Source organism: Dermacentor albipictus, chromosome 2 (assembly GCF_038994185.2).
Source record: "Dermacentor albipictus isolate Rhodes 1998 colony chromosome 2, USDA_Dalb.pri_finalv2, whole genome shotgun sequence".
In the NCBI taxonomy this organism is placed as follows: Eukaryota; Metazoa; Arthropoda; class Arachnida; order Ixodida; family Ixodidae; genus Dermacentor; species Dermacentor albipictus.
The window spans coordinates 189,759,143-189,781,799 of record NC_091822.1 but is presented as its reverse complement, the minus strand read 5'-3'; the positions used below and the strand labels follow the sequence as shown (position 1 = coordinate 189,781,799).

At 42.1% G+C, this 22,657-nt stretch overlaps 1 protein-coding gene across 2 annotated transcripts in view; it reads left to right on the top strand.

Annotated features, from left to right (window-relative positions):
• Positions 1 to 21,337, top strand: part of LOC135919595 (uncharacterized) — a 47,188-nt gene extending 25,851 nt beyond the window's left edge. The window contains exons 8-12 of one of the 2 annotated variants that reach the window (XM_065453517.1): positions 2,508 to 2,745; positions 3,860 to 4,335; positions 7,007 to 7,105; positions 10,355 to 10,418; positions 14,677 to 21,337. In XM_065453517.1, the coding sequence (XP_065309589.1) occupies positions 2,508 to 2,745; positions 3,860 to 4,335; positions 7,007 to 7,030 (738 nt within the window). In that variant the 3' untranslated portion in view covers positions 7,031 to 7,105; positions 10,355 to 10,418; positions 14,677 to 21,337. Of the gene's footprint in view, positions 1 to 2,507; positions 2,746 to 3,859; positions 4,336 to 7,006; positions 7,106 to 10,354; positions 10,470 to 14,676 lie in introns of those variants that run through there. The other variant, XM_065453516.1, reaches the window with a different exon arrangement.
• Positions 21,338 to 22,657: the final 1,320 nt, after the last annotated feature.

Here is a 22,657-nt window from a genome sequence, read left to right as displayed (position 1 = left end):
TTCAAGGAACCCGTACGGGTTTCTTTTGTAGCAATTGCTTGGAACGGGTGGATGTCTGATTTTCCTTTTATTAATTACTTCTCTCAACCTTGCGGGTTTCCGCAGAACTGCTACGTCATACGTGAAGTATTGCGGTGAAGCTTAACAAGCATGTCAAGGGGCAAGTGTCATGGGACACAGTACGTATTTCCTGGTATTCCCTAATTATACACACGTGCACCCACTGTCTCCTGTCACAGTACGAGCATCGATATGCCTAATAAGTGTACTGGCAGGCCTTCACAGCTTTTTAGGACGTGCCTGTGGCGATTTGAACTCCTAAGAGCAGTAAAAGACATGCATTCATTTTTTCGGACTGCCCGATTTTTCGGAGGTTTTCGCGGCACCCAGGGAGTCCAAAAAATTGGACGTTGACTGTACAATTGACCGAAAGGATGCTTCAAATGGTCCTTGGGGTGACCACGTGGCAGCACGAGGATGATAACAGAAACGACTGTCACTTTGAGGAATGAACTGGAAAGGAACTGTGCCACATCTTCTTTGAAGGAGCTTGAGCTCAAAAAACAGTGTTGACTGACTCCAAGATGCAGGTGACCTTCATGTAAATGAAAATAAACTCTTTAAAGCAGTGAAACACAGCGCTGAGGCATTGTGCCCTGGCTGAGAGTATGTCAGGATAGTTGAGGTTGACTTTCCAGCTGCTGAGAAAATCTCACTTGTGACAAAGCTCTGGGATAATATCAATGAGCTTGCTATCAGTTGATAGAAATAACTCATTTTCGAAAATATTTGCTTCCTTATGCATCCCTTTTTATTCATATTTGAAATGTTCAACTCAATTTGCAGTGGGCTTTATCATTTTTTCGAAGATATTTTATTTGCTGTGCATTTTAATAACCCATCCCTTCAGTTTTCTATCTTGAATAAAATGAATACTACTCCTTAGTATTTAAACTGCATTTAAGTCGTTTTTTTTAATTTTCAACATGCTTACTAGAGAATGACAGCATCGGGTGACATAGTGCCAGCCCATCTTGACATAAAACAAAGTTCTGTGTCGCTCAGGCAATCTTGCAAAGGCACTCAGGGAAAGCCTGGAAACTTGCTAGACACCCTGAGAATGCTAACGCATTAAAACTTACAGAAATAGATGTTTGATTGTGATAGTAATACTGAAACACTTGAGACTCATTTGTGGTATTGCAATTAGGGTTGTCATGCATTCAGTATCGACAGTGCTTGTGAGGTAGGTGTGCAGTGTGTTAGAGGGTTTCTAGAGCTGCTGAGCGCGTTTGGCTGCAAAAACAATCAAACAAAGTGGCGGCACAATCAAACAAAGTGGCGGCACAATCAATGCTGTATTGCCTCAGTGGACAGCGTTCTGCCTTCCGCTGCTGGCATGAGCATTGTGTGCACACACAGACGATAAGCACACTAGCATTCCTGCTGTGCTGTGGTGTGTATGCGCTAGTCTGAGCAGTAAACAGAGCATAAAGGGGCTAGTTGGTTCATTTTGATTTCTTTTAGGGATGTGCTGATTTAAAAGCTTTTTAGTGTGCTTTTAATGCAAGTGTTAGTGCTTTTAGATCAGGACATTCCAAAAGGAATCAATATGAACAGTACACGTCAAGCTAACACTAATATTTCACTGGGTGCTTCAACTGGGCGCCAACGGATTCTCGTTGGCCTGACCTTGTGCACCATCAAGGCACGACACCTGCAGCACTTCTGCCTGCAATCATCACGCCAGCATTGTGAGGTGCCTGATGCTGCCATGGGGATGTTCCTTCTGCCCAGCAGGAGTTGCCTTGCATGCTGCTTTGTGCGAACATGTTACACCCACATATTGCAACACCCTACAAGGAGTTCGAGTGCAATGTTGAACCTAGCTATAACGGTCAACGCTTGCCCTTTGGGCAAAACTGCCAAATTCTTCATACTTAAACTGAAATAAGAAAAGTAATAATGATAAGAAAGTGCTACCATTACTGCTCACTGGAACGTTCAGTGAGCAGTAATGTAATGTTCAGTGAGCAGTAATTACGCTCAGAACGTTCAGAACCAGCACAGTTCACTGGTGTTATCGAGAGATTATGTGGTGCTGTCTTGGTAAAGTGCCACTAACGCTCTTGCTCATAGACGCTTATGTGTTCAATGCCGAGTCGCGCAAAAGTGATCAAATGAGAATATTACTGGTGCCGTTTTGAAAAGGCTCGTGGTATATGCATGGTTAGTGCACTTCTGTTTTTGTAATTTCAGTTATTTCGAAATTTTTTTCAATTTTTTGTGACTTTGAGTTAGCAATGTTTTACTATACCTTGCACTGATTATTGCTATAATGACATGTTGTTTTCCTGTGGTCAGCTCGAGGTTATTAAATGGGGTATTCATTGCATGACCACAGAGAACCAGCAATTTATCGAATTTTCTGTGGCTCTCTGGACTACTATTGTACCTAAGTTTGTGGTGGGCTACTTTCAAGATTGTCCTGTTTTTCCATTGCATAGCATGAAGTGGCTTACCTGAAGGAAAAGCTGAAGAAGACTGAAAAGGAGCAGGGCCGGCGGCAGCGGCGGCAACAGCGGGACTCTGGTTCTTCCTCCTCTTCATCAGGAATTTGCTGCAGACATCCTGTCACCATAGGAGTGGAGACCTGTCCAATAATCAGGGCCTCCAAGGAAACGCAGACTGATGCCCCAGTTAAGCTGTGTGAAGTTAGAGTTGACCAGCACATTAGACAAACAGGTACGATGAAATACCTAATCCTTAAATTTATGCATCTTAATTTAACATTCATAACTGGAAGTTAAAATGTTCTGATGTCATCATGAACATAATGGCATGAAATAACTTGTTTTTGGACATTGTTACGGTGCGCTGTGCATTCTTTTGCTCTTTTGTGTGGTCTGTTCTATATGTCTTCCTCGCGTGGTCTGAAGGAACATTCAGTGTGGTCCACTTTTAAGGGAACATTTGCTTTGTAGTGACTGCTTGTGAGGTCCACTAATGAACACAATGATTGGCTGAGTCTGAGAAAAGAACGTCTAGCCAATGGCCAGGACGGTTGGTACTTTGGCATTTCTGTGACACTTCTAGTAAATGTGGCCTTGGTTGCTTGCAATGGCAACTATCACAGCTTAGTGTTACATTGACTCGAACACTTGCGCATGACACAGTGGCTGAATTGCTACAGCATTCTGTTGCTGAGTACGAGGTCACAGGTTTTATTTCCAGCCTTGATGGCTGCAACCTAATGGTGGCAGAATTTAAAAATGCTTGTGTACCGTATTTTGGGTACACGTTAAGGAACCCCACGAGGTCGATTTATGCACTTTTAAAGCTTGTTTGTTACAAAGAAGCCTTGTTTTCATAGATAAGACCTTGACTGAGATAGCACAGAGATTCTATTAATTTCTTTAATTTTCATGCTTCATCAGAAGTACATGAAGCTTCTATTCTATTTTTTTTCTTTTCACACTTCATGGTTAGTATGAATGGTGCTCTGGCCATGTTATAACCAGGATCGGCCAGTCATTAGTTGGATAAAAAAGGTATAGAACGAATCAAAACGTATTGCCACGTTATACTTGCCCTTTTTTTATTATGAAGCGTGTGTCTGACTACATGAAGGCATGCCAGGGTATATTTATTGCTTCTTTTTTTCTGAACAAGTTTTGTTACACCCACAGTGGTTGTGTTGTGCTTGTTATTTTTCCTTTCTTTTGTTTGGGTGTGTGCCTGCTTCTTTATTTCTTTCCTCATCTCTTTTTTTTAATTTGACCAGTCACTGCCTAGGTCAACTTATCATTTTGCCAAGTCCTATACTTTGACACTTTATTCTCCTTTTTACCTGCTGCAGGCGTGGAAGCTTTTGCTTCAAGTCTTTCTTGGGGTCTGCTTCTGGATGCCCTCTCTGTCCGCCATGACAGGCAGCCTGAGCGGCTGACCCTCTGTGAGCCACCAAAGGGCCCTCCCCCAGAGCTGCCGAGGCCGCAGATTCGAGCGTGCAATAGCTTGAATCAGGCTGCAAGTCACACAGAAGGCAGCCCTGCCACTGTTGTGCCCCACCGTGCCAGCCACACAGTCCTCTTCAGCAGCCTGGATCGCTTCAGCGAAGCCGAGCACACAGAGAGCCCCGAGAGTGGTTATGGATCTGGCTGCAGGTCGGCAACTTCCTTAGGCAGTTCTGCCACAGGCCGACCCTTGAGCAGCCGATCGGCCAGCGTGTTTCTATTTCCTGATGCTGATGGGCAGCCTACTCTTGAGATGAGCACGTTGGATGAGGCCCTGGAAGCAGAGCCTCAGGCACCAGTGTACTTAGAGGATCTGGATGATGTGAGTGTGTGTTGGGATTGCACAGTCGCTAACCCTGTCCTATATTTCGGTGGCGCAATAACATGGCAAGCCAAGATCCATGTTTTTGACTCAAGTGACATGTCTTTACTGACGGAGGCTAGCACCAAACATTTGTCAGCCTGAGCATGGCACACTTTGCAGTTTTTATTTTCGTCTTCTTTTGTGCATATGGATTTTGGCATGTGCCTGCTTATTCGACCGCATGAATAGTTTTTCTGCATGTGAACCAGATGATCTACTATCGCCTTCTTTCTGTTGTTTATCAAAAGTTTAGCATCAGCAGGGTCAAAAACTAGGCCAGAAGCCAGCAGTCATTGAAGGTGTTCTGCGCCACTTACTAAGGAAGAGGAAAAAACAGTTTTGCATACAAAAGAAATGTAGGCTCTAGTGGCGGAACAGTTGTGCCCAGTTCCACAAAATCGTGCCATCCTTCTCCAAAATGGCATTGCAGAGGGATTTTGCGCTGAGCCTGTGCCAAAGAAGCATAAAATTGAAAGCCTTGTTCCATTTATGCAGCCTCGCTAGTAAAGCTTAACCCGAAACTTACAGCATGCTATCATCATCCAGAAGGTCAACGGAATGGCTATAGCCACGGATAGTTGATGCAGTCGGTCGTCCAGTTGTTATTTTTGCTAGTTTGTTGCATTTCTTTTCAGTTGAGGTGTCAATTATAGTGTACTAGATTAGTTCCAATGTACTACTGCCATTGTGCAGTCCTGTTCTTGGCGTCTGTGCTGCAGCTCTGTACTCCTCGTACTAGACTGGCACAGAACTTGCTCAAGGCTGAATCAAAAAGAAGCCTTAGGTATTTTCTTATTGAACAGTGTTTAGCATAGTTGTTGACTGTGCCACTTTAGAATTTCCATAGACGTGGATGTGGTACCAGAGGTTTAGCTCACTCACACAACTGCTGGCAGGGTCACGTGCACCATTTAGGGCTTATTCTTTCTTATGCGCCATTGTTCCGCAATATTTTTATTTTGTTTGCTTGAAGCACGATGAATGTGCAAATGTCTTTTGCTAGTTAAAAGGGCAGAAACGCCTTCATACCATGATAGGTGCACAGGGAAAAGCATTCTATTAAAAATAAATGAAAATAGTTTCGTAATGTTTATGCTGAATGATACATTGATGTGTGTAAACCTGCTCTGCTATATTTATTGAATATTTGAGTTAAAATGGTCATAGGCGCTGACTACCGGGGAGCTCTGGGGCCCGAGCCCCCTCCAGAGTTTTCCGGGAGGGGGGGGGGCAGAGCCCCCCTCCCGTAAATCTCTTTTTTAGTTTGGTATCAAGAATGCCTATTTTGAAAACCTCTATCAACACATCTACTTGTATCGCAAATGCAAAATTTTGCGTGGGGGCTGCCATATATCCACACTATCTGATATCGTGCTTCTTACATGGCCCAGAACTGTATTGCAGCTGACCTTTAATATAATGCATCCAAAGAGATTTCCTTATGCCATTAACGGCAAGAGAGTAGCTTACAGAAGGGATACGAAAAGTGACACATTTTGTCTTGGGGAGGAAAAAGGATGTGTGAGAAGAATACCAAACTAAAAATAAAAGAAGCTTCAGCTTGCACAACATCAGCAACACACGAATGAAGCTTACAACTGTTTCAGAATATAGTAAATTTTTGTACCTAACTCTCCTCAAAAATGAGGAAAGCAACACACAAGCTATTGTAATCATTCTTAGTGTGAGGTAATATTGTGATCAAGAAGACTGCTAGTTTCCTTGTTCTCCCTCAATGTTTTAGCAACCCTAGCCATTGTCAAAACTTTGTATGGAAATATAATGTATCCAATTCGCATTAGCGGCATTTTAAGGTAGCTTCTTTAAATATAATCTTATGCTTGTTCTATGGTAAATTTTGGATCAGTCGTGCCACTTAAGACTGTTTCGCAAGGGCTATCCACTTGTGGGCCCAAGTTCATCTGGATACCCTGGCAAGGAGTTACAAAATTAGGAACCAAGCTTAATGTGTAAACAGCATTTGCTTCTAAACCAATTCATTCTTTGAAACTGCTTCAGAAAAATCCATGCTGGAGGACATTTTTTACGAGGGTCGCAGTGGTGGAGCAGCTATTTGATCTTTCGGCACAGATATTAACTGAGGCAAGCATCTCAGAAGCGGTTTTGCCCAGGTGAAAGCAAAATTTAATCACATACCACTGCTCCAGCGAACACTCCATTTTTGACGTTTTCTGCCTTGACAAAAACTGAAAGGCAGCTTTTGCGCCACTTCAGATTCTCACTGCATCAGAGCTCGGACGCGTCTGCCACCCAGTGGATTACTTAGCTTAGTACCTCCACCAGAAATCCCCCACGTTCAGGGAGCATGCTACTGCCGAATGCAGTGCCGCGTGGCAGGCAGTCCCATTTACGGACGAAGCCTGCATACTGTTTATTTATAACCAAATTAGCCAAAGTGAAATTCTGTTGCAGTTGGCCTTTGAAGTAAGTAGGCTGGAAAGTTCCTAACAAGAACGCTTTAAATAGTTGAATGAAAATTGACTGAAGCTCATTGTCGTTCCTGGTTTGTGTTGTATTGATAGTTGTACTTTTGCTGGCTGGCCAAAAGCTTCTTTTTTTGTGTGTGTGACTGTATAATTGTTTTTTTTTTTTGCATGGTCTGAACCAGGACAACCCAATGACATCACTTTGAAGGAGTGCCTACTCATTTAGGCCAGGAGGGAGGAGCTTCTCAATGGATATTCATGCCCAATGCCATCTTTCAATGGTTGGTCTCATACCTTTTTTTTTGTAGTGCCAGAAGAACATCATTTAACCCTTAAAAGCTCAGACTCTATTGTTAAAGGAATAAGGTAAAACATGAAGCAAACAACCTGCATATCTGAAAGAATACGCCACGAGGTTTTAAGATCCAAATTATTTTAAATTGCAGGAGAATCCTCAATTCCTTTCAAAATATCCTGCATTCCAATACTGTGCCTTTGCTCTTTGCATTGGGCCCTTTCAGCTCCACTAACTAATTTAACTTGATATCTGAAAGTAGTTTTGGATATATGTAGCACTAGTGTGTTTGTCGAGGATGTGATATGTGAAGTAATTATTGGGCATGAAATGGCTTTTAGCTCAGTTGGGCTCAATTTTAGAAGAGAGGTGTAAAATCTTGTGAAAGTTGTTTCAAATCAAGGAAGGTAATTAACAAAAGCTTCTTTTGAAATTAGTCCAAATGAACATGTTACAAATCCAGCACAATCCACCTGTTTAACAAATAATTGAGTAAACCAATATCCGCATAAGACGTGAGGATAATAGCACATACACTTTTTACACCTATTCATCAATATAATTAACAAATCTGAATATAATGAATTACTAAGTATAACAAAGTAATTCTTCCTGATACAAGTTTGTAACAATAAATGTTTTTCCTTGCATAATGAATGCACCTTTTCTTTCTGAAAAACTGAAGCAAAGTTGACGGGTGCATTTAAAGGGTGTGGGAATTGTCAACGGTGACCGAAAGTGTTAATCAGCAGTAGCTGTCTCCACATGACAATGCTGCATGGGTGGTGGTGCCCCACTCGTCATGTGATGTTCTGTACACCTTGGAGCTAGAAGTGCCACGGCTTTATAATTAAAGGGGAGGCTGCGTTGGGACATTACAGCAACCGTGCGTGCATGAGGCATGCATACCGCTGGGGCCAAGGCTAATCGGCCAGTGGTTGGCGACAAATGCAGGAAGACTGGACAAGTTTGTTTATAGTGTTGAATTCGTTCTTTGCGCATGCAGTCCATTGTAGTTGGTTAAGTTGGTTTAATAAATAGTTTGTTGCTTTTGTCAACCTCTGGCTTTTCCTCGTGAACACTGCATCAGACTCCGTGAAGAATATCCAATTCCTTGTCGCTAAGGTTTTCAACAACCGATATGATTCTGAGCATGAACACAGTGAAATCGTGTGTGGTACTACTATGCCATCACATGCAAAGGCGTGGTTTGTCTATCGACACAATAAGGACACCGGGGGCGAGCCATTATGTACAGTCGACCAAAAAAGTTTACGGACCACGGGATCTCGGAAAATTCAAAATATACGAGCAGCCTTTAAAAGCAGCCAGTTAAATTGGGCATCATGATGTTGTCCGCATATGCCACAAAAGGCTGGAAATGGGAATAACAGGCTGTGTCTTGAGACTGAGGAGATATTCAGCTTTTTGTCAGATCTCTTGGTCCGTAAACTTTTTTGGTCGACTGTACATGTGTACATAGAGAAAAGAAAAGCAATAGAAATGTAAGAAAGGTCTGTGCAGCAACGCGCACTTATTGCAGCTGCGTTTCATTGTCGAAAATGGCTGAAAATGTCAAAATGAAGATGGTTGACAAAAGTTGCATTCATTCCTGTAAAAGCTGCCCATCATTCTGCTTTCCTAATTTGAGAGGTGGGCTATTGGCATCGCTCATACTTTACAGTGTTGCTGACGTCAGGACTCCTATTTTTATCACTCGGATCAAAAGATTATGTTTACGAAATTTGCACATGTTTTTAAAAGTAACCACTGCAGACATAAACACTTCCAAAGTTAACCTTTTTGTTGTGGCATAAAAAACTGCTCCACAAAAATCGCTTGTTGGCTCCTTTGTATATGTTAGGTAAATTTTATAAGAAGTTTTTCAAAAGTGTAAAAATTGAAAAGCTTGTAGTAAATATTATACACATACACTATTTTCAAACAGTGACAGCTTTCAGGTCTTCAGTTCCTGGAAGGTGGCACACATCCGATTCATAGCTTGTCGTGCTGAATCCACCAGTTATGCAAGCGGACTTCTTCAGCATTGAATTGCCTTCTGGCAGTACAATTCCCGTGCTCCATGGCATACTCCACAGGCTTTGACTTAAATCCGGTCATGTAATGGAAATTATGGCATATTGCCCTAAGAAATACACGAGACAGGCAGAAAAGAGAACAATAAACAACACTGTCTGAAAATGGTCACGTTCAAAGCAGAAAAAAAAAAGAAAACATTGAAATCTCACGCACTGCGCCATTGAAGTGAATCTTTGATGAATTGGCTAGACAAAGTGGAGCACCACAATAAGAAATACAGAGTGTATTTCGGCATTGAACACATCCTATAATGGTCATCAGCCATGGTAGGGTACCTTGCCGAGCAAAGGCAAGTTTATTCAGGGGTGTACTCTCAAGCGACTTCTTTCAGTGATAGCATTACCTTCAAGAGTTTCCACATGACTCGGCATTGACCGTTATGAAGTAAACAACTGAGAATGTTCCTGATACAGTATGAAGATAATAAACTTGGACAGCACCAGAAACTGTTGCCTGTGTGCACCGGCAAGTCACGTGTAACTTTTTGAAAGTGATCGTATCCCTGATAGAAACAGCTTCTACTTTACGAGACAGCCGACAATCATCACCATCACCAAGACATGAGAGGTAGGCAAAGAAAGCTTCAGGGCTACTGTATAGCTCACCAGTTTGCTAGCTTCTAGCTGCGCTACTGTCTATATGTCATTTTGATTTTCTGTTGCACTGGCACCATGGTGGAAAGCATTTATTCTTCCGCTGAGAGATGACTCTCAGTGGCATGCACCATCATCTTTAGCCAAAGTGGGTGAACCAGAAATCTACAGCACAGTCATTCATCCGTGGGGCCGCACGAGACAAATGTTGGGGGTGCAATTATTACAAGGGGAATAATTTTGAAGAGCAAATGTGGGGATGTGTTTGTGATGCAAGTGTATTCATTGTGCAACTGAATATGGTACTTGAACCACAAAAGCATGAGAAAGAGTCTGCTGATGTGAAGGGAAGGAGCAGTCAGTATTGTTTATGTTTGTGAAGATGATGTAAACGAGGCAAGAGCAAATGACGAAAGGAAAGATATTGCATGTGCCGAAAGATTTCCTTAACAGTGCCTCAGAATTTTTCAGTTGACATTTTCATCTGCATGTCGTCTATGGCGTCTGTAAGTGATGTGTGTGTTCATCTGTCTCTTTTCCAGGCAGGATCCATGTGCTGCCCCAGAGTGCTGTCATGTCCCGCATAAGTGTGGCGACACCCTTACCGTGAATACCTTGCCCACCAACTCAAAATTTTGTCAATTATGGCCTCCCTGATCAGGGTCGCAGAGTTGTATTCTATGCTAGTTCAGGGAGTAGTTGTATGCTATCCTTGTTCAGGGAGTATGTCTTTTTCTTATGTATCCGTTCCTAAATAACTGTTTATCAATATTTAAGGTAACTTTATCTTTAAAGAGGTTGACAAAAAAAAAATTGTACAGAGATTTACATATGCGAGGTGTCGAACCAAACTGCTATCCAGTTCAATTTGTGTTCAGATTCAGATCTATGCCTTTCTGTTTTTTTCAGGGTCAGTCTTGAGTGAGAGGATAATAGTTAAGGACAGTCAAGGGTGTTCAAATAGTGCCAATTTCTCGAAAGTAGTGCTCACTCTATTAATGATAATTAGAGCAGTCACAGGCAAGTGGACTATGAGGTGCCTTAGTGGTGGTTGTCTGAGGTTGTGATATGGGCTCATTGGAATGTTGACGTGAAAGCATTCATATGGCACATCAAGCGTATGGACACACACATAGTGCTTTGTGTGTGTGTCCTCTTATTCATCTATGTTTGTGTGCGGGTTGCACTAATTTAATCTTTATGGCAAGGTAGTTTGGGAGGGCATCAGATTAATGACTTTCATTCTGCCGTGATCACAGTAACATTGAGCATAAAACAGCAACATGGAATGCATTGGTGTTTCACACAGTTCTGACCTACAGCATGTAATGAAAACTATTATGGAGTATGGCTATGAGACAGTCAAAGTAAACTGCAATTTACTCTGAATCTGAGTTACGATGTACATATATAGGGTCTGTTACTCGTTCATAATGTGTGGGTCAACGCCTTCCCAAAACATCATGCCGTGGTATAATATATGTTGTGGGTTCTGTTGAAGCTGGAAATGCATTGGTGCTTTCATTGCATCATCAGTGCTGAACTTTATTCTGCTAAGAACAGCATGGTGCAGAGAAATTAAGGTATCGAGAGTGCAGTTGGGTGATATTTCCCATCACGACATTGGACCAGTGTGTACAGACATGTTTAGTACAGGGCAAAACAATATCTGAAACAACGCGCTAGGTGATTCATCATCATCATCATCATCATCATCATCATCATCATCATCATCATCAGCCTGGTTATGCCCACTGCAGGGCAAAGGCCTCTCCCACATTTCTCCAACAACCCCGGTCATGTACTAATTGTGGCCATGCCGTCCCTGCAAACTTCTTAATCTCATCCGCCCACCTAACTTTCTGCCGCCCCCTGCTACGCTTCCCTTCCCTTGGAATCCAGTCCGTAACCCTTAATGACCATCGGTTATCTTCTCTCCTCATTACATGTCCTGCCGATGCCCATTTCTTTTTCTTGATTTCAACTAAGATGTCATTAACTCGCGTTTGTTCCCTCACCCAATCTGCTCTTTTCTTATCCCTTAACGTTACACCTATCATTCTTCTTTCCATAGCTCGTTGCGTCGTCCTCAATTTGAGTAGAACCCTTTTCGTAAGCCTCCAGGTTTCTTCCCCGTAGGTGAGTACTGGTAAGACACAGCTATTATACACTAATATGGGCAAATAAGGGAACCTGGCCTCAAGAGTTTATCAAGGGCATTTGTCTTTGTCAAAGCCAACATTATAAAGACATTGTTTTGACAAGTACCCATTACAAAATGATGGCTCCAGGAAGAGATTTTTCTTATTCTCCCAGAGTTATTCAAGTCTTCATCTTCCAATGGTTGCTTTGTTTTGTTTGGGTAATGCTTAATGAGCCTGTTTTGATTTATTGCTGTATAGTGTAGCAATACTGCAGTTACTTTGACTTGTTCATGGAACACTTATGTATTTCACCACACATTTTAGTGGCAGATAGCTCAAAACTGGTGCTTCTCTGAGATTTCCGGCTAGTGGACTCGATCTAACTTTGACTGGCTCTGTCACATGCGCCATAGAGTGGTGACATAGTAATTAAATGCTTGTTGCTTATTTTCGTAACTTGATATCTAATTAATGTTACTCAATGTTTTATGGCCTTGGTTACAATTTGTGTTGCCAAAAAATGTTCTTTATTATTGCTAATGTGCTATCTTTTAATTGTTTCATTTTTTCACTTCTGCTGACACATGCAGCATATATATTTTATGTATAGTTTAACTTGACAGGTATCAGCTTGGTTCACTTAAGCAATAGAAAAATAGCAGTTTGTTTACGGTTCGGTTCGACACCTTGCATGCTTCAAAGTCTAGCTGCCCAATGTTGGGCCTAAATGCCCATGTGAAACAAGATCCCTTCATTGGACAGCCTTAAAGGACGAAAATCGGCAGAAATACATGGCTTATTTTAATCAATTTATCTTGTACCTTTTCTTTTGAATATCTTATTGTCTGCTTATTCTTGTTGTTCAGCTTTCAGAAAAAAGGAGAAGCACATAATGCATTTTTCATGCTGGATTATTAACTCTGCAGTCCTGCTCTTGAGCCATTTCCACGATTTTTTTTTTCTTGCACTGTTGAACCAACAAGCAAAGACCAGGTGTTGCTAGTATACAGAAGTGCTTGTGTATGATAGTGCTGGTTTGTCAGTGCTGGTCATTGACACTACTGGTCTCTGACAGTACCCTGTAGCATTGCTGACAGCCCTGTGACATAGTGACAGCATTGGTCTATGGCATTGCTCACCATTGGCTGTGCTGGTCATTAGAGGTGCTGGCTATTGACAGTATTGGTCTGTACTGGAGACCTGTGCTGTCAGCTTTGTAGATCAGCACTAGTCTACAACAGATTTATGACAGCACTGGTCATTGACAGTGCTGGTCATTGACAGTGCTAGTCTATGACGGTACCTGGTAGCAGTGCTAGTCTACGACAGTCTTGGTCTGTGCAACCGCTGATATACAGTGGTTCTAGTCAGTGAAAGCACTGGTTTATGGCAGTCGTTGCTTGTGACAGTTCTGGTCTGCAACAATGCTGGTCTATGATGGTGCCAATCTGCAGCATAATGTTTTGTTGGTATAGTTGCCTCTACGATCTTCGTGTGTCTCCATGGGTGCTTTGTTCTGCTGTGTTTCCTGCTGCACTAGTCTTACTTTGTTCTTTTGCCAGCCTTTGGCTGGCTATCTTGCAGAGCTTTGCATGACACTGATAGGCAATTCTTTGGTGCAATAGTCTGTGCACTGTAAGATGAAATGTAAAGGGATAAACAAAGGCCAATATTAAATCACGCTGTACTGACAGTTGGTAGATTACTAATTCAAGCCTCCCAAATGTTTATATAAAAAAAGAGAGAAATGTGGCTTATTTGTAGCGGAACTTGTGATTGAAGACCATGCTGCCATTTCTTCCTCTCACACCCAAAATGCAGCAGTGATAATTTCATTGCCTGAAAATGCTTACTTTGTAGTCCTTTCTTCTGGATTTTGGAGGCTTTCTTTCTGCACTACTTGCATGCAAAAGTTGTGAGCTTTTATTTAGTTTTCAAATGCAATGCATTTTTACTTTTCTGTTCAGCACTTTCAGCAGTCCGACCAGTAGTTGCCTGAGTAGGTGGTCTCGCTTTGCAAGGTGAACGATGATGCCACTACCAATAGTATATTATATTATTTCCTGATATGCCAAATCTATGTTCTTGGTAAGAGAGATATGCTTACTCTTTCACGCTATCTGTCTGGCTTTATGCAATAACTTTTTAGATTGCAGCTCTTAGGCGGCTGTTCCTGTGACGAATGTTGGTGTCGGTGGCAGCGTAATCGCACAAACAAGCACAGCAAAACATGAAAGCAAATGCGGAGCGCAGCGGGGATGAAATACGGGAAAAGGAAAGCGAGAGGAGGGTGCAGCAGAACCATGAGGCAGAAAGTGGAGGAGGGTCTGGCAAAAGCCCGAGAAGAAAAGCTTAGTGCAGCGACAATGCCTATGAGATGGTGCCAGAGTAGTGCGCAGTGTCTGGGAGGTTGGGCGGCGGTGGCAGCTGTGATTTACTCCCATGCGTCACTCATGTGCTGGCTCCTGCAATCTCTAGATTAGTGAGGCAGTCATGCTGTACTTCGCTCCATTTGCAACATGTCACACGAGACATTGTCCGCGCCATTCAGTATACCGCTAAATGAAAACACGTACAGAGCTGCACTCAAATTTTGCATTAGGGGGTTTCGTAATCATTGAATTTTTTTGTTCACCCTTTAATGACTTCATTTAGAATACTCAGACATGCACTTTTCTCTTGGTTGCAATGTTTATGATTTGTTTTGTTTTTTCTCCTAGTGCACTTTCTTCCTAGCTGTCCAGTAGCTGACTAAAGGTAAGCTGGGTGGCGTGGACTTCAGTATTCATGGCTCGTTGCTAAACTGATTGAATGCCCAGGTATTCATGCTTTGTTGGGATGTTCGACGTAAGCAGACTCAAGCCATAACCACTTCATGGTTGGCCTCCTTTTTTTTCAAAATATCGTAGCAAAATAGTTTATAGATTTTTAGTATGGTCAGCATTGCTGCTTTGGAGGCCTTGTACACAAATCATGAAAAAACATGAATAGGTTAAGCTCCTCATAGCACCTGTGTTACGGGGTGACCAAACAAAGTCAGAAGGAGGAGAGCATGGAAAGAAGGTGAATAAAAAGAAAATATTGATGAGCAGCATGTGGGGAAAAAGAGAGCAAGCTTGGTGCAAGGAACCGAATTTGTATTGCATCACCACTGTCTGCAGTGCATTGAGAAAAGTGTGGCTGCTAAGAGCCCATTGTATTTATTTATTTATTTATTTATTTCCGATATAATACAGCACGAGCATAACATTATTGTATGGGAAATGGACATATGTGTGAGCACTTGGCCGGGCTGCAAGTATTATAAGGCCAAAAGCTGTATGTCTTACAGGATAGGCTTTCATAAAGCTAACCAAAATGCACTGGGCAGGCTTGTGTAGCTCACCTTGCAAAAGCGAAAGGGGAGTCGCATATATCCTAAACACGCACCCAAGTAGCCATCAGTGTAAGAAGATGGTGCTGATAGCACAGTGCCAGAGCCATCCGGTTGTGGCTGTCATAACCGTAGCCAACTTGTCCTTGCTTGTATGCGATTCCCTTGCAGAGAGGGAACATGCAGGGACATGCAAAGGCCACATAAGTCTTTGCAGTGCTGAAAATACTGGTACTTATGTGGCTTAAATAATGATGGAGGCTGTTCTATTAGCATTTTCTGAACTTTCTGTCCAGTTCACATCATGAGCTTGTGCGGTGGAAGATGATGGAGCAACCTTCACAGTGCTCTTGCCTAGGCTGCATACTCTCAAATCGTAGCTGGGCAGTTAATGTGATAGTCAACTCTCAAGCTACGGGAGCTGTAACATAAACTTCTTGCTAGTAAAATTCGTTAGAACGACCCACTTTACTTTTTGTGTCCTGATGTTACGATGTCGTGGCAATACTTATGGAAACAGAAAAGCCCAAAACTAAATCATTCTATATTCTTAAGAAACATCCTCAATGTGTAGCATTCCAATTCAGTTTCAGATATTCCATTTTCTTTTGCACATTACATTACAGCTTTGAGCTGGGAAGGATTAAAAATATGACAGGCTTGTCACTTCAACCAATCACACCGGTGAGCTAGCCCCTTGAGGTTATAGCTCAGCTTTGGATTCCTGAAAGGACTTGGACCAAGAAATACTCATAGCTTAGCTGGCAGCTGTGAGCCTGTGTACAACCTTTGTTAAAAGAAAGCAACCAGGCTGCACTGTGTCGCGCCCATGGAACTCTTATTGCTAGAAAAGCTTTTGAAGGTGGGCCTCCCTCTCCAGAAATTTTTAGCTGTGCAGTCGCCTCGAGAAGCTGACTAGGCATTCCTTGGTCAGTAGGCTGTCATGTGTGCTGTGACTTCATTTCTTTTGGCAAAGTTTTTACATGTGATTCAGATGCTTGTCACTATCGACGATCTGCATGGAGGAGCAGGGTGCATGTTGCTCTTGTGTAACATGCTCCTGTTCATGTTGCTTGTGAGGTACCTTTCGAACACTGTATTTCCTGAGCCTTCCTTTGGTATGCAGCTGCAGCATGCATTTTCACTCTTGCATGCTCAATGTGTACAGTATTCAGTTCACTGTTTTTATTGTTGAGCACTCCATGATAGATACACTATGTAATTTGGCATATTCTAAGTGTCACATGAAAATGAATACCAGCTATACACGACTTTTCTGGTTAAACTGCTGGCTTATTCATGCAGAAATTTCACATGAAGGTGGCTCCCTGCAGTGGACACAGTTTACTATCAGTGATGGAAGTGCTGCACCAATTGTGTCATCCTGTGGCAAACAATCAAAGTGTGCTAACATGCTCCAGAACACTTTTAGAATTAAGTCGCTAAATTTACCAAAGATTTGTGCATTCAGTAGCAACCACACAGGCATGGCTGTGCATTGGCTATTGTTTTGCTCTCAAAGCCAATCCTGTGCAATCCTTCGGAGATTGGTGGGTGTTTGATGGTACATTCAAACTTGTCCACTGTAAAGTGAGGAAAATGAATTGTTTTTGTGCTGTGCAATACATTACGCAGTTTTATAAGTCTGTGTCAATCTGATGCTTTATTTATTGGGCAGTCTGTAAGCAAAGCCTTGCTGGCAGCTCAGCTGTACGGTTTCTTCTGCATGCAGCTCATCGGTTTAGTTATTGTAGTACATTTTAGTGCTAATGACGGTGAAACTACTACATATGAGGTGCTTATTTTTGTTAAAATTCTTGACTCAGTAGTTCTCCAGTGGCAACCATGATTGTCACTCAAATTTGGATTCCACCAACCAAGTTTATAGCTTGACAACACTGTACGAAACCAGTTTATTACCACTGCAGAACAAAACTCAGGAGTTGCAAATTTTAGCTTTAGTCTATCTAAATGGAGACATGACAGCACATGTGCTTCGTTCTCAGCATCTATGTTAACGACATAGAGTAAAAGAAAATTGAATAAGCTATTGTTAGGCATTTAGTATATCAGTTGCTGTTATGTACTGGCTTTATGGGGCTCGTGGTTTTGTTGCTGAAAAGTCATCGTGATCAAGCACATGCAAATTATTGGCATTTGAAAAATCTCTCAGGGGCTGTGCAGTCCTAGGATTCTTGTTGTGGATGCAGAGTGAACATTGTTGTTCCGAATCTTATTAAAAATATCGGTGTCCCACTATTGATGTGGAAACTGACAAATATGCAATAACTTCACATTTAGCTTGTCGTGGGTAATGTGTAGCTGAATACACTGTTCTGCAAAATCCAGTAAAGAACATCTGAGCCTGCCTGTATTGAAATCTTGAACTCTACCCAGCTGCTTCAAAATGCAATTCTTCAGCTCCAAACCTGCTTCAAAGTGGCAAAATTGCTGCTCCCTGAGCTGCTCCAAAACATCTTTGGTCACTTCTACCCCTGTACTATGTTGGATGCATTAGTGGTCAGTTTTGTTAAGGATAATCAGGATTATACAGTCATACGCAGAGATGCTAGGCAAAAAGAAAATAAATTTTGCATAATAGGGGGGCCAGCTTTCATTGAAAACCAAAGCGCACCATGCACTGTGTTTTGCCCTAACAATGACAGATGGCACTGCCATCGTTGCAGTTGTAGTCTTTCCTTCTTAATTTTTTTAATTATATTTTTTTAAGTTTTGTCTTTTTACCTTGTAGTCTGAGTGTATTACTCGCCCGTTATGAAAGGCATGGCTGCAAGTTCAGTTCAGTGAAATAATTTACGTTGTTTGGCATCACTGCATATCACCACATGTTCTGATTTATTCTTAATGAAGCTGGCAAGCAATGCTACCAAACATAATATCGAACCACATGGTCTGCAAACTACCACCTTTGTGCAAAATTTGAATGCGAACAAGCTACGAGTTTAATAACCAGAAAAGTTGTGCACAGCTGGCACAGTTTGTTGTACAATGTTTGTTGTGTATCGCATTGGAGTAAAAACCTGTGGTAAAATTTGTATTTCATTTTCTGTCCTGAGAAGTACAAAAGCATAGCAAGCAATGCCGCTGTTGTAGTTATGGCTCAGAATTGATTGTGGTGCATCTGTCAAACACTTACTGGTGAGGTATCACTTGGTATGCAAAATATCCTTGAGTGTAGAGGCTTTTGCTTGGTGCCAAACATCTTGGGAACTTTCAGGCCGTCCTATACACATGAGTGCACAAATACTGCATATGTGGCATCTGATATATTCAAACTGCTGACATACTGCATGTGAATCAAACCAGTAAAGTGTTACAGGTTTGCTTTAGCAAGGAGAATGTATTTTAGAGGTATATTAATCAGTGTGCTGTTAAGCTGAGAGTAATGGGAATTTATTAAATGTTGAGAATGCTTAAAGCTTTTCTTCAGCTAATATGCTGATGAACATGTCCAGCAAGGTAGTTTTTGTATTTGTTTGGAGCATTGAAGAAGCTTGATTCAAGTGTCCCACTATGCTAGAGTGTCATTCACTCTTGTGTGAGACTTGGGCTGGCTCATTGAAAGCAAACCAAGTGCATATATATTTTTATTGCTGAGCTATGCAGCCTTGCACTTAAAGCTAGAGCTCCCTGCGTCTAATAACCATTCCTGATTCTCAGGTGCCATGCTAGTGGTAGACAGTGGCTGTTGGTACGGGTGCTGACTATTTTTGATGCATAAGTATGGGAGTGACAATTTCAGAGCTAGTATTCGATTTTATCTTCCTTATAGGGCATAACAGAGTTGTAGTGAGTATAATAAGACAAGCACTAGGAGTTTGTGTATCTTTGCGATTTAAGTGGCCAAGCTTAGTGGCCTCCAGAGAGTGGTGTTCTGTACCTTTGATTTTATAGGGCACGGACGCGTTGCAACAAGCACAATTAATGCATAGGTTGCCAATTATTGTGGCACAAACTGCATTTAATGCTGAGCCTGTCACAGTACTATCAAAGTGCAGAAATGAGCTCTGTGGGAGTAAGCAGGGTTAAGCTCAGATAAAAACTGTGCTGACAGGCAATTGGGGGCTCTGAAGTCCTGTGGCAGAGACCCAAGGTGCAGGAATAAGGATCACAACTGGGGTCTGCATTTCCTGTGGCTACTCAAAGCAATGTTGCTTGTCTGCATATGTTCAAAGTGCATGAAACCTGATAAGGTGCACATAGGTGGCTTGAGGGGCAACCAAGTAGGAGTTTCTTCCTCTCATTTACAAGAATTTGAGAGAACTCAACTCATTTATCCATGTAAACATGCACAGTAAGATATTTCAAGCACAGAGTGTGATGAAATGGGCTAAAAAGGCTCAGTTAATGCATTGTATAAGTGGCATGGTATCCTCTTTCTAGTCATTATAAGAGTGCACATCTGTTTTTGTCACTGTCTTTTTCTTTTTCTCTCTCTCTCTCTCTCTCTCCAGTTTATTTTTTCTCAAGAGACTTCTTGTGCGTCCTGAAGGACTCACAATTTTCCTTTTCTTTCTTTCTGCATAACGTGTTTGTTTGTAAGAAACTCCAAAGTTATCTGTTAACTAACTTGGGAGCTAACATTGTTCTTCAAGGATTGCACCGGGCAAAAAAGTTGTCTGTGTTGACAACACAGACAGGGTTAGCAGGAAATTTGTCCACGTTGACAAAAAAAACCATTGGCACTTCGTCTGCAGGTAACTGTATTTTACTTATTTATGTCCCCTTGTGGTCAATTCAAGTTCTTGTTGTTGTTTCACTCTTGGCACCATATGCCCTCCTGTCTGCTTCCCTGCAATTCAGTTCGAGCACCCTTTCACTGAAATTACCTGCAGTTACAGACTGCTGATGCTCACTGCTCTGTCTGTAGAGATACCAGCGATAGTCATTTTGTGACTCGTAATGTTTGAGAAGTTTCAGATTCCTGACTCCACATTTGCGAAATGTTTGCTGTCATTCAAACTTGTCAAACTCAGTTTGGTGATTGAACTTGCACGCTCTAGAGGCTGCAGTTCTTTTTATGAATGGTACCGTCTTTTGTAATGTTGGAGGTATCAGTGTTTTCAAGGATAGCAATTTTTATTAAATTCTAGGTACCTATGAAGCTTCAGTTACGTGTGTCCATATATATGTCTTGTTTGTCTATAACTGTTTGTGATGTATAGTCTTAAGGTTTTCTGTATGGCACGTGTGGTCCTGTAGACAGTTGTGACTCCAAGATTGGCCACAATACTCCTACTTTACAAAGGTTTATCCCTAGAAGTACTCATGAATGTTCAAAGTTGTCCTTGTCTGAGCTCTGTTCTACCTTTCAGCTTTTTCTTGTAGCTTAGGTTGCGGCTTAGTTTGTGGTGTGGCTAGGAGTTCAGTGCAGAAATAACCATGGACAGTTTTAGGTGAGTGAATGCACATGTAAATGGTCAGAATTAGCTGTAGACTGCACGGAAATGTCCGTGCATCATTAAGCCAGGACCATCTGGTGGAGAGTTTTGCTGCATGTGCAAGAGAGTATAAGTGCTCATGCATATTGTCCACTGCATCTTTCAAGGCCTGTCAGTTTTCACAGGGAAAGCTTAATTTATTTTTTGAGTCAGCTATTCGAAGCATAAAGAAACCTGCATGCTTGTTCCTTCACAAGTGTGAGTTCATGTCAGATTGTCTTCCTGTCAAAGTTTGTGCACTAGTTCCTTAATACAACGTGCAGTTTGTTCTTGTGCAGTTGTCGTCCCCTCAGGATATTCTGTTGAATATCACTGCCCAAGAATTTCAGCCGTGATGATTGTTGATACAGTGTGCAATGTTGCATTTGTGAGAGTGCAGTCTAGTCCTTTTGTGTCAGATAACTCTTGTGATGCACTCAGCACTTTGATATAAAAGCATGTTTATAAAGCAAATATTTTTTGAAGCGACCAGCAACGTATCTGCTGCAAACACACAAAAAAGTATGCCGAGTCACCTTTATATTTGTTGTCAATATAAATAAAGCTTTCTCCTGGCATCAGGGTGTGCATGTTGTTCATTTATTACGAAAGCTTGCCTACGTTGGCATGCCAAGTTTACTGTTTTGATGTTAGAGTTGTCAGTGGTGGAAGCTAAAGGATGCAAACACTAGCAGAATGTGGAATCTTAAAGAAATGTTTAATTCCAGGCATATAGATGTAAGGCGCCTTAATATTTTTGCCACAGCATGCTGATGACACTGATTTTGCACGCGGAGAATGTTTCTCAAACTCTAGCTACATGTCTTCGTGTTGTCTACACCTCTGTGATAGCAGCTATTTGGCCTCCACCGTTGTCTCTTGAGGATTGCTATAGAGGTCTTTTGGCAATCTTCAATGGTAGTGTGCTATTATCTTATTACGTAGGACTCGCTGCTTTGCCAATGTCGACTTCTTTCAGGTTGACAGCATTAGCTTTAATGTACTACTGCTTCTATCGTTGCTATAACAGTACTTTGCATAACAAGTACACTTCCTCCTCCCCTGATTCTTTGACATTTCTCTGAGGGTGATGGCACCGCCTACTTATTGAAAGTACGATAGCATTTAAACATGAATTTGACTATTCATGAAATTTGCAACCAAGAGTATTATATATTGAAACACTATTTCTGCTTGTTTGCGAAGATATCACGGGCTCCCCAACTCTTGGAACACACGAGGAATCTTTGTGGCTATTCACGCACTAGCAGATAACGCAGGGGGAGCAACTCACAATACCCCTTGTGCAAGTGTTTAAAGGGCCCCTGAACCACCCCTCGGGCTTGGTGAAATAGCATAGTCCGCGGGTAGCCTACGCTGCTGTGAACATTTCGGCCAAGTTTTGCTGTCGTACGCGGTGCGTGGAGCTCGCAAGCGGATCGCAAAGTCACCTTTCTCTCAAGCACTCTTTTCAACAGATGGCCCTGCCCTCGCTCTCTTCTGGGTACTTTATTTCGTCATTTCCTTAAACTGCTGCTATTCGCCAATACCTGACATCAAGCTGCGGTCGGCTACGTGGCGCAGATACCGCGGCTGCCGCGGGGTACCACCTTGAGTCCACTGGCTAAGCGCACTGTGGCTCGCTGAGGAAAAGCGCGTTTGGCTTATGCTTAGTGTTTCGTAGGCACCAAAGGCAGAAGTCGTGGTGTCTACGTGAACATCCAAAATAAAATTTGGACTGCGTGCCACAGTGACATTTAAAAGGCGGAGCGTTGTGGGCACGTCCCACTGCGCCATAGCCTTTGCAGTGCAAGGCATTGAAGGAACAACGGGAGCACAGTGGGAGCTGTGTTTGATTGCCAATAACTCCGCTTCTGCTGATTGCAT